The 12,914-nt window shown below is 41.3% G+C and overlaps 1 protein-coding gene across 1 annotated transcript in view; it reads left to right on the forward strand.

The window, feature by feature from the left end:
- LOC130362335 (uncharacterized) overlaps positions 1–12,914 on the forward strand; it is a 50,244-nt gene that overhangs the window by 28,546 nt on the left and 8,784 nt on the right. The window contains exons 11-13 of the mRNA XM_056566640.1: positions 924–1,038; positions 2,529–2,663; positions 5,980–6,105. Of these exons, the coding sequence (XP_056422615.1) occupies positions 924–1,038; positions 2,529–2,663; positions 5,980–6,105 (376 nt within the window). The remainder of the gene's footprint in view (positions 1–923; positions 1,039–2,528; positions 2,664–5,979; positions 6,106–12,914) is intronic.

The raw sequence follows: 12,914 nt of genomic DNA on the forward strand, positions 1-12,914 counted from the left end.
ATTTTACCCCCAAAAAGCGTAAAAAATAAATTTAATAGACATATTTGGTATTGCCGCGTGCGTAAATGTCCGATCTATTAAAATAAAATGTTAATGATCCCGTACGGTGAACGGCGTGAACGTAAAAAAAAAAAGTCCAAAATTGCTACTTTTTTAATTATAAAAAGTGTATTAAGTTTTTTATATGCAAATGTGGTATCAAAAAAAAGTACAGATCATGGCGCAAAAATTGAGCCCTCATACCGCCACTTATACGGAAAAATGAAAAAGTTATAGGTCATCAAAATAAAGGGATTATAAACGTACTAATTTGGTTAAAAATTTTGTGATTTTTTTTTAAGCACAACAATAATGTAAAAGTATGTAATAATGGTTATCATTTCAATCGTATTGACCCTCAGAATAAAGAACACGTCATTTTTACTGTAAATTGTATGGCGTGAAAGCGAAACCTTCCAAAATTAGCAAAATTGCGGTTTTCTTTTTAATTTCCCAAAAAAATAGTGTTTTTCGGTTGCGCCATACATTTTATGATATAATGAGTGATGTCATTACAAAGGACAACTGGTCGCGCAAAAAACAAGCCCTCATACTAGTCTGTGGATGAAAATATAAAAGAATTATGATTTTTAGAAGGCGAGGAGGAAAAAACGAAAACATAAAAATTAAATTGTCTGAGTCCTTAAGGCCAAAATGGGCTGAGTCCTTAAGGGGTTAAAACCCTAAAATATTTGAGCACAGTTATTCAAGGGATTCTTATGGTTGATCAGTGCATTGTTTCCAAGATCCACTGATACCCAGGAAGGAAAACATGGAGAGGTGGAATTTTCCTTTTTATTATATAACATATGTACATTGACGTCGTTTTCATCTGTTTTTAAAAATATACCACTTGTTTTGTCATTTTTATTTAATCCTGCCAGGTTATTGTGGGCAGCCAGTGCTTTGAGGAATTATTGGTTTCACTTCTTGATTCAAACAATGAAGAAGAATCGCTGCAGTATGTGGCGTCCTGCCTTGCAGAGCTAACAGAACATGGTAGGATTTTAACATTTCCAATCAAAAGTCCATGTTTACAATACGGGAAAAGGTGTGTGTGTGTAGATAGATATACATTATATATATATATATATATATATATATATATATATATATATATATTTACTGTGATACATGTAAACGCTGTGTCTTCTTTAGTTAGTAATTTAAAAACCTAGGTGGTTTCGGTGCATAAATGCTTTATCTGTCATTCCTATGTGAAATTACAGCCACTTATAGCCGGAGTATAATGCAACTGGTTGTCCCTTTTAATCAGTACAAAAAGTGTCACAGCACCAGCAGTTAAACATCCACTTTTATTAAATCTTCAAATAAAAAAGGTTGTCCCTTTTACTTTTCTGAGATGGTGGTCAAAGGACCAGGAGTATTCCTTTAAATGCTAGCACAGATTCCACTAAGGTAAAAATACAGGGGAAACAAAACCTCTAAAGGTAATCTTATAATATTGATATACTTTAGACTATACAATCTCTGTATCTATATATATATATATATATATTGTGTCTATATATTATATAATTTTATTACCCCTTTAGCTGTGGCAACAATATGATGCAGAGCTCCTACTATTATTGCAGTTCCCTGGTTACCTGCTGCTGTTTATGGTAGTCTTAAAGGTCTATTCCGCTTCTAGAAATCTTATCTCCTATCCAAAAGATAGGGGATAAGATGCCTGATTGGGGGGGTCCCATAGCTGGGGCCACCTGCGATCCCCCACAGCACCCAGAATTCTAAGCAAGCACCGGGTTCCTGAGGCAGTAGTCATTACATCATACCACGCCCCCTCCATTCATGTCTATGGGATGGGGCATGTCAGCTAACACTCAGTCTTCCATAGCCATGAATTGAGGGGGTGTGGTGTGACGTCACTATTGGGCATGGTTGTGATGTCACGATCACAGCCTCCGGCCTGAGCGTTCGGAACAAAATGTTCAGAGCGCCATATTACCACTTTAAAGCTATTGATATCTCCACTGATGTAATTACATTTAATAGCCTGTACATTTTTGGCTGTGGGAACTGAACTATTAAGAGAGATCAGGTAGTTCCAGCTGCTGAAGCCCACTGGCCTACCTAAGATATTGGGCTTCATTTACTAAGAGTGGAGTGGAGTTTTCTTTGTGGATTTTTGTTTCTGACAGGTATGTTTTCACAATATTTACTATTGTATATTTTATTTGGTGATTTACCCTATGTTTTGCGTTTTCCAGAGCTCAAATTAAACACATTTTATGTGGAAACAATAGTAAATTTGTAGGTTTTAAGTTTTTTTTGAGACACGTGGCTACGCCCATTTGTAGGGTTTTCTGAGTAAAGTGTCGAGTTAGTCGGATTTTTTGGTCAGAAATTGTGGTGCACGACACATGCTACACAAAAAACTCTACAAAATCTACTCTGAAAAGCCTTCGTAAATGAGGCCCATTGTGTGCAATAGGACTGTACCTAAGACTGGCATCTTTATATTCCAGACTTCACACGGCAGAAGTTGATTAAAAGGAAGGATGCAGCGCTGATCAAGTGCCTGGTGAGGCTGGCGGTGCGCTTGGAACACAAAGAACTCTCCTTTCAGGCTGCCACTGTTATCAAACATCTGTCACATTCTGGTAATGTACTTTTAATGGTGTCCAAACAAAAAATATATATATAAAAAAAAAAAATGCTTAAAGGTAATCTGTCATCACTTTAATTCTGTCCTAACATGAGTTATTTGGGCAGTCCCTGGTGGCTTTTCACTGCCCCATCAGCATTAGAGTGTACCTGTCACTTCAAAAAAAAAAACTTCTGACATATCACACAGACAAGCTCTGTACAGATTCTCTTGAGGGCCTCTTTAGGCACTGACCAGAGCAGCATATGTTTTCTATAGCGATTTTCTCCTACTCTGGACAGTTCTTAAAATGGACAGAGATGTCAGCAGAGAGCTCTGTGTTCCAAAAAGAAAAGATTTTCCTCTGTAGTATTCAGCAGCTAATAAGTACTGGAAGGATTAAGATTTTTTTTAATGAAGTAATTTACCAATCTGTTTAACTTTCTGGCACCAGTTGATTAAAAAAAAAAAGGTTTTCCACCAGAGTACCTCTTTAAGTCCTGGGGAAAAAGTGTGAGTTCCACTGTGCTCAAGGGAACTGTGTGAATATTAAATCACATACCTTCCCCTTCATCCAATCATACCCCTTCCTTTCAATACCTTGGTTGAACTTGATGGACGAATGTATTTTTTTTTCAACCGTACTAACTACAAGCAAATTTCTTTAAATAACCTGCTCCCAGGCTGTCTTCATGTTGGGTGGGGTTTTGCTGCTCAGTTCCATTTGAAGTGAATGGAGCCAAGTTGTAATACCACACACAACCTGGGAACAGACGTGGAGCTGTTCTTAAAAGAAATTAGCTCTGTTTTATATTTCTGGAACTATTAAGGCCACAGGGGCAGGGAGAAGTCACCAGTGACTCCTTGGTGACTTGCAGTTCAGTCAGCATGAAAGTGATGACAATTTTCCTTTAATACCAGTCTATGGGGTTCTCACAGGTGACAGTCTTTTTAAAGGGGAAGTCCAGTGGAGAAAAACTTATCCCCTATCCTAAGGATAGGGGATAAGTTTCAGATCGCGGGGGGTCCGACCGCTAGGGCCCCCCGCGATCTTTCTGTATGGGGCCCTGGCTCGCTTGGCCAGATAGCGCGTGTTGACCACCGCATGAAGCGGCGACCGACACACCCCCTTAATACATCGCTATGGCAGAGCCGGAGATTGCCGAAGGCAGCGCTCCGGCTCTGCCATAGAGTTGTATTGAGGGGGCGTGTCAGCCGTCGCTTTGTGCAGTGGTCAACACGCGCTATCTGGCCAGCGAGCCAGGGCCCCGTACAGAAAGATCGTGGGGGGCCCTAGCGGTCGGTCCCCCCGCGATCTGAAACTTATCCCCTATCCTTAGGATAAAGGATAAGTATTTCACCACTGGATATCTCCTTTTAAATAAATTAAATAACTAAAAATTTAGTAGGTGTATTAGGTGTATTGTGAGTCACAAAACGGCCATATTACACCTAAAAACACCTATTTTATGTTTTTCCTGTTGAATTAAATGGCATTCAGTGGGAAAATGTCTTCACATGCTGTTCTTTCATTTACAGCTGTAAAAAAGTGACTTACTTTTTTTTGGGATGTAATGGGGTCATTTTGTTATGTAAACACTTAAAAGTACTTGCATTGCAAACAACCTGATTGAATAAAATGTCTGTAAAAAGGATAAAAATGTTAAGGGGAGTTGAAGAGATGCTAATGAAGAATGAATAATTTTACCTAATGGTGGTTGAGCCCTAGTTAGGCCCTTTTTACATGGGCTGATATTGCCCTAAGTACAAGGCCCCTCAATCAGTCGATGAACAAGCAAACTTTTCAGCAGGACATTTCCTATATAAAAAGAGGATGTACGGCCGACAGTAATAAAAGTAAATGGCCACACAAGCGATCCAGGGATTATGTGCAGCCCTTTGTCTCAGTCTCCTCATGTAAATTGTCCTTTCAATGTAAGAAGAGTGGAGCACTTACACTTATGTTTTTTACACATCATATCCATACAATAGGGCATTGTTCTCTTTTTTTTTACGGCTAGCACACTGTATCTCTATCACATTCTTCTAACTAACTAAAAACATTACATTAGACTCAGAAGGTTTTAGTTAGAGATGAGCGAACTTACAGTAAATTCGATTCGTCACGAACTTCTTGGCTCGGCGGTTGCTGACGTTTCCTGCATAAATTAGTTCAGCTTTCCGGTGGGCTGGAAAAGGTGGATACTGAACTAATTTATGCATGAAAAGTCATCAACTGCCGAGCCGAGAAGTACGTGACGAATCGAATCGAATGAAGGTAGGATCTGTTTTGCCTTTTATATACCGTATTTTTCGCCCTATAGGACACACCGGCGTATAAGACGCACCCAATTTATAGGTGCAAAATCTAAAAAAAATAAAGATTTTGAACCCAATAGTGGTCTTCAACCTGCGGACCTCCAGATGTTGCAAAACTACAAATCCCAGCATGCCCGGACAGCCAACGGCTGTCCGGGCATGCTGGGAGTTGTAGTTTTGCAACATCTGGAGGTCCACAGATTGAAGACCACTGCATAGGAGGTAATACTCGCGTGTCCCCGCCGCTCCAGACCCGTCACCGCTGCCCTGGATGTCGATCCATCGCTGTCGCTCCGGAGCATCTCTGCTGCCGGCTGGGTATCCTCGCTCTCTGTCACCGCCATCACGATGACGCACGTACGTGACGACGTGATGACGAGGAAGGAGAGCGCTGGCCATACAGGGGATCCCTGAACGGAGAAGACACCGAGGAGGCAGGTAAGGTCCCTCCCGGTGTCCTGTAAGCACTAACCCGGCTATTCAGTCTGGCTGTTTGGGAAAAGGTGGATACAGTCCTAGGAAAGAGTCTCCTAGGAATGTATCCACCTTTTCCAGCCCACCGGAGCACCGGAAAGCTGAACTAATTTATGCAGGAAAAGTCATCAACTGCCGAGCCGAGAAGTTCGTGACAAATCAAATTTACTGTAAGTTCGCTCATCTCTAGTTTTAGTAACCATTAGTTCATAAAATGTATATATATGTATACAGTATGCAACAACTATCATGTTTACACCTGTAGCAAAACCCAATCTGTGTATCCTGGTCATTGAAAGTATGGAATCACATTCACCTAAACATGGAATGCAATGTTCTGAGCCTAGAAAGCCTTGTATAATGTGTTAATATGACTTTAGTGATCCACAAGCTTATATTTATTTAACACGCGCCCACCCATTTGAATAACCTAGGATATGGAACATCTTCACATTCCATCTTCTCACCAAAAGTGAGGCCAACACCGACTCTTATAGTTTATATGTATAATAATAATGTCCTTTGATTTCCTGCTACAGGACAAGTCGCTCCAGATTTGAAACCATTTATGAAAGAAGTCCAAGCCTACCTCATAAGTTTCCTTAATCACCCGGAAATGAGATTTCAACAGATGGCCATAGCCACCCTGTGCTCCTTAAATGAAGGTATGATCTGTTTTGCCTTTTATATACCGTATTTTTCGCCCTATAGGACGCACCGGCGTATAAGACGCACCCAATTTATAGGTGCAAAATCTAAAAAAATAAAGATTTTGAACCCAATAGTAGTCTTCAACCTGCGGATGTCCAGATGTTGCAAAACTACAACTCCCAGCATGAACGGACAGCCGTTGGCTGTCCGGGCATGCTGGGAGTTGTAGTTTTGGAACATCTGGAGGTCCGCAGATTGAAGACCACTGGATAGGAGGTAATACTCACGTGTCCCCGCCGCTCCGGACCCGTCACCGCTGCCCTGGATGTCGCTCCATCGCTGTCGCCGTGTCCCCGTCGCTCTGGAACGTCTCTGCTGCCGGCCGGGTATCCTCGCTCTCCGTCGCTGCCATCACGTCGTTACGCACGCCGACGCACGTACATGACGATGTGATGACGAGGAAGAAGAGGGCTGGCCATACAGGGGATCCCTGAACGGAGAAGACACCGAGGAGGCAGGTAAGGTCCCTCCCGGTGTCCTGTAAGCACTAACCCGGCTAGTCAGTCGGGCTGTTCGGGACCACGGCGGTCCCTAACAGCCCGACTGAACAGCCGGGTTAGTGTCACTTTCCCTTTAGACGCGGAGGTCAGCTTTGATCGCCGCGTCTGAAGGGTTAATACAGGGCATCACCGCGATCGGTGATGTCCTGTATTAGCCGCGGGTCCTGGCCGTTGATAGCCGCAGGGACCGCCGCGATAGGGGTGTATTCGCTGTATAAGACGCACCGACTTTTCCCCCCAGTTTTGGGGAAGAAAAAGTGCGTCTTATACAGCGAAAAATACGGTACATTCAGCTCATATAGAAAACATTCTTTCACAATCAGACATCATCTAGTGTTCTTCTTCAGTACTGACAGGAAATGCAGGAAAAGGCCTGCACACCCTTCTGATCACTACACTGAAGCCTTGTGGTCAAAAATGACCTACTGGGGTAAATCTGTTTTTGTTTTGTCAAAATATTAAAGGGGTACTCCAATGGAAAACCATTTATTTAATTATTATTATTTTTTTTTTTTAAATCAACTGGTCCCAGAAAATTTAACAAATTTTATAAATTACTTCTATTTAAAATTCTTAATCCAGTACTTATCAGATGCTATATGCTTTACAGGAAGTTCTTTTCTTTTTGAATTTCCTTTGTCTGACCACAGTGCTTTCTGCTGACACATCTGTCTATTTTAGGAACTGTCCAGAGTAGGAGCAAATCCCCATAGCAAACCTATCCTGCTCTGGACAGTTCCTGACATGGACAGAGGGGTCAGCAGAGAGCACTGTGGTCAGACAGAAAGGAAATTCAAAAAGAAAAGACCTTCCTCTGCAGCATATAGCAGCTGATAAGAACTGGAATGATTAAGATTTTTTAATGGAAGTAACTTACAAATCTGTTTACCTTTCTGACACCAGTTTATTTAAAAGAAAATGTTTTTCAGTGGAGTACCCCTTAAGGACCAAGCCAAATTTCACTGTAGGACCATAGCATTTTTTGCACATCTGACCACTTTCACTTTAAGCATTAATAACTCTGGGATGCTTTTACCTTTCATTCTGACTCCGAGATTGATTGATTTTTTTTTTCCGTGACATATTCTACTTTGCTAATGGTAAAATTTTGTCGATACTTGCATCATTTCTTGGTCAAAAATTCCAAAATTTTATGAAAAAATTGAAAATTTAGCATTTTCTAACTTTGAAGCTCTAATAATTTATTTTGAATGTCTATTTTCCTTACAAATACAATATGTCTACTTTATGTTTGCATCATAAAGTTGACATATTTTTACTTTTGGAAGACATCAGAGGGCTTCAAAGTTTTAGCAGCAATTTTCAAATTTTTCCCAAATTTTCAAAATCGGAATTTTTCATGGACCAGTTCAGGTTTGAAGGGCCTTCCTATTAGAAATACCCCACAAATGATCCCATTATAAAAACTACACCCCTCAAAGTATTCAAAATGACATTCAGTAAGTGTGTTAACCCTTTCCTTTGTTTCACAGGAATAACAGCAAAATAAAGAAGAAAATTAAAAATCTTCATTTTTACACTCACATGTTCTTGTAGACACAGTTTTTGAATTTTTACAAAAGGTAAAAATTTGCAACCCAATTTCTCTCGAGTAAGGAAATACCTCATATGTGTATGTAAAGTGTTGGGCGGGCGAAGTAGAGGGCTCAGAAGGGAAGGAGTGACAACGGAATTTTGGAGAGTGAGTTTTTCTGAAATTATTTTTGGGGGGCATGTCTCATTTAGGAAGCCCCTATGGTGCCAGAACAGCAGAAAAAACCCCACATGGCATACCATTTTGGAAACCACACCCCTCAAGGCACGTAACAAGGGGTCCAGTGAGCCTTAACACCCCACAGGTGTTTGATGACTTTTTGTTAAAGTTGGATGTGTAGTGAAAAAATGTTTTTCTTCTTTTAAAGTGCAGTTTTTTCCCCCAAAATTTACAATTTTTATGAAGAGTAATGGGAGAAAATACCCCCCAAAATTTGTAACCCCATCTCTTCTGAGTATGGAAATAAACAATGTTAGGACGTAAAATGCTCTGTGGGCGAACTACAATGCTCAGAAGAGGAGGAGTCACATTTGGCTTTTGGAAAGTAAATTTTGCTGAAATGTTTTTTGGGGAGCATGTCTCATTTAGGAAGCCCCTATGGTGCCAGAACAGCAAAAAAAAATAACACATGACATACTATTTTGGAAACTACACCCATCAAGGAATATAACAAGGGGTATAGTGAGCCTTAACACCTTCCAAGTATTTCACAACTTTTTGTTTAAATTTGGATGTGTAAATGAAAAAAAAAAAATTTTCCCTAAAATGCTGGGTTTTCCCCAAATTTTTCTTTTTTACAAGGGGTAATTGGAGAAAATTACCCCCAAAATTTGTAACCCCATTTCTTCTGAGTATGGAAATACCCCATGTGTGGATGTCAGGTGCTCTGCTGGCGCACTACAATGCTTAGAAGAGGAGGAGTGCCATTGAGCTTTTGGAAAGGGAATTTGTTTGGAATGGAATTCAAAATTGGTATTTTGAAGAGAAAATTTGTCTGGAATTAAAGGCCACGTGTGTTTACAAAGCCCCCACAGTGCCAGAACAATGGACCCCTCCCACATGTGACCCCATTTTGGAAACACTGCACCCCTTATTACATTCCATGAGGGGTGTAGAGTATTTACACCCCATTGGCGTTTGACAGATCTTTGGTCCAGTGGGCTGAGCAAATTAAAAATTACATTTTTCATTTTCATGGAACACTGTTCCAAAAATCTGTCAGACACCTGTGGGGCGTAAATGCTCACTGTACCCCTTATTACATAGCGTGAGGGGTGTATCTTCTAAAATGGGGTCACATGTGGGATGGGTCCATTGTTCTGGCACTATGGGGGCTTTGTAAACACCTTCAATTCCGGACAAAATCAAAATCCCAATGGCGCTCACTCTCTTCTGAGCATTGTAGTTCGCCCGCAGAGAAATTTACATCCACATATGGGGTATGTTCTTACTCAGAAGAAATGGGGCTACAAATTTTGGGGGGCTTTTTTTCTATTTTCCCTTGTGAAAATGAAAAATTTAGGGTAACACCAGCATTTTAGTGAAAATAATTTTTTTTTTTTATTTTCCCATCCAACTTTAATGAAAATTCGTCAAACACCTGTGGGGGGGGGGGGTTAAGGCTCACTATACCCCATGTTACGTTCCGTGAGGGGTGTAGTTTCCAAAATGGGGTCACATGTGAGTATTTATTTTTTTGCGTTTATGTCAGAACCGCTGTAAAATCAGCCACCCCTGTGCAAATCACCAATTTAGGCCTCAAATGTACATAGTGCGCTCTCACTTCTGAGCCCTGAGCCTTGTTGTGCGCCCACAGAGCATTTTACGTTCACATATGGGGTATTTCCTTACTCAGGAGAAATTGCGTTACACATTTTGGGCATCTTTTTTTATTTTACCTCTTGTGAAAATAAAAATTAAAGGGCAACCCCAGCATGTTAGTGTAAAAAAAAATTTTTTTTACACTAACAGGCTCGTGTAGACCCCAACTTTTCCTTTTCATAAGGGGTAAAAGGAGTAAAAGCCCCCCAAAATATGTAGTGTAATTTCTCCTGAGTACGGAAATACCCCATATGTGGCCCTAAACTGTTTCCTTGAAATACGACAGGGCTCCGAAGTGAGAGAGCGCCATGCGCATTTGAGGACAAAATTAGGGATTGCATAGGGGTGGACATAGGGGTATTCTACACCAGTGATTTCCAAACAGGGTGCCTCCAGCTGTTGCTAAACTAACAGCTTGCCTGGACAGTCAGTGGCTATCCGGAAATGCTGGGAGTTGTTGTTTTGCAACAGCTGGAGGCTCAGTTTTGGAAACAATGAGTACAATACGTTTTTCATTTTTATTGGGAGGGACAGTGTAAGGGGGTGTATATGTAGCGTTTTACCCTTTATTATGTGGTAGTGTATTGTAGTGTTGTGTTTTTTTAGGGTACATTCGCACTGGCGGCGGTTTACAGTGAGTTTACCGCTAGGAGTTTGCGCTGCCCTGTATCCTGTACTTTCATATGGGGGAGCAAACCTCCAGCTGTTTCAAAACTACAACTCCCAGCATGTACTGACAGACCGTGCATGCTGGGAGTTGTACTTTTGCAACAGCTGGAGGCACACTGGTTGGAAAACCTTCAGTTAGGTTCTGTTACCTAACTCAGTATTTTCCAACAAGTGTGCCTCCAGCTGTTGCAAAACTACAACTCCCCGAATGTACTGATCGCCGAAGTGCATGCTGGGAGATGTAGTTATGCAACAGCTGGAGGTACGCAACTACAACTCCCAGCATGCCGAGACAGCTGTCTGCACAGTGATCTCCAAACTGTGGCCCTCCAGATGTTGCAAAACTACAAATCCCAGCATGCCCACACAGCAAATAGCTGTCTGGGCATGCTGGGAGTTTTAGTTTTGCAACATCTGGAGGGCTACAGTTAAGACCATTGTATAGTGGTCTCAAATTGTAGCCCTCCAGATGTTGCTAGGCAACTCACCGGCTTCCGTAGGATCCAGGGAGACAGTCGCACGACCTCGGCGTCTGCTGATCTCCGACACTGATCCTCGCCTGCAGCCTCGTCCGCAAGGTAAGTGGACTTTGTCGCCGGTCCCCTTCGGTTTTGCCGTTCTGCCCCGCCTATTGTGGGTGTGCAGAACGGGTAAACCGAAAGTTAACCCTTCCCCCGCCCCCGATCTGCTATTGGTTGTCGCATCTATATGACCAATAGGAGGGGTGGCACCCCTGCCACCTCACTCCTATCCCTTTAGGGGAATCGTAAGTGTCTTGGACAACCGCGATCCCTCTTATTTTCCGGGTCACCATAGACCTGTATGACCCGGAATAGCCGCAAATAGCAAGTGTGAATTCACTTGCGATTTGCGGCGATCGCCAACATGGGGGGGGGGTCTGATGACCCCCCCCCTTAAACATTTGCGCGGGGTGCCTGCTGATCGATATGGTCCTTAAGTGCCAGGGAGCAAAGGCATACCTGTATGCCCTTGGTCCTTAAGTGGTTAAAGGAGAACTAAGATGGAAAACTGTTTGTTTTTTTTTTTTTTTTTTTTTTTTTTTTTTATCAACTGGTGCCAGAAATGTAAACAGATTTGTAAATTACTTCTATTAAAAAATCTTAATCCTTTCAGGATTTATTAGCTGCTGAATACTATAGAGGAAATTCTTTTCTTTTTGGAAGAGCTCTCTGCTCTGGAACTGTCCAGAGCAGCATATGTTTTCTATGGGGATTTTCTCCTACTCTGGACAGTTCTTAAAATGGACAGAGATGTCAGCAGAGAGGACTGTGCTTGTGATTCAGCAGAGAGCTCTGTGTCCCAAAAACAAAATAATTTCTTCTGTAGTATTCAGCAGCTAATAAGTACTGGAAGGATTAAGATTTTTTTTTTTTTTTTTTTAATAGAAGTAATTTACTAATCTGTTTAACTTTCTGGCACCAGTTGTTTAAAAAAAAAAAAAAAGTTTTCCACCAGAGTACCCCTTTAAGTAACTAGAAAACTTCAGAAAAAAAGATGCAAAACTAGAAATGGGAACATGCAGCATTGTGGAATGCAACTAATACATTATGGCCCAGATTTATCTGGGGGAGATCTAAAACATTTAGAGGAAGAGTGGTGCAGTTGCCCATAGTAAGCAATCAGATCACTTCTTTCATTTAAAAAAAAAGGCCTCTGAAAAACGAAAGCAGCTCTCTGGTTGCTATGGGCAACTGGTCAACTTTTTCCTCTACACAGTTTTTGCTAAGTATCCCCTACTGTCCAAATGCCCTATAATGATATATGGATGTCATGGGTGGAGTCCCACCAACAAAACAGTAAGAAGATTAGGCACATCTCTGCATTACATTGTTAGCCATTCATTTGCAAGACCTGCATGTAAAGCAAGGATTTCTTTGAGATAACCCATAAACCTCTGGAATATCTGAATCAGGTTATTAGTTCACTGCATTGAGAATAATATGAGAATCCTATTTGCTTAGGGAAACATATATTGTAAGTGTTCTTCTATTGCATAAATTAATACAATATGGGGAGAAAAAAAAAACAGCTTAAAAGGATTATCTGGCCCCTGTGGCAAATTGGCCCAGGGGTTAGGAATTGTGCCTGCTTCGGCTATGTTTTTCTTTTTTTTTTACTTTTCTGCCATTGCCTGCCTCTGGGCTAATTTATCAAAGGGACGTGAAAACACATGGCGGATGCGCCAACAGCGGTCACA

This window comes from Hyla sarda, chromosome 3 (assembly GCF_029499605.1).
Source record: "Hyla sarda isolate aHylSar1 chromosome 3, aHylSar1.hap1, whole genome shotgun sequence".
NCBI lineage: Eukaryota > Metazoa > Chordata > Amphibia > Anura > Hylidae > Hyla > Hyla sarda.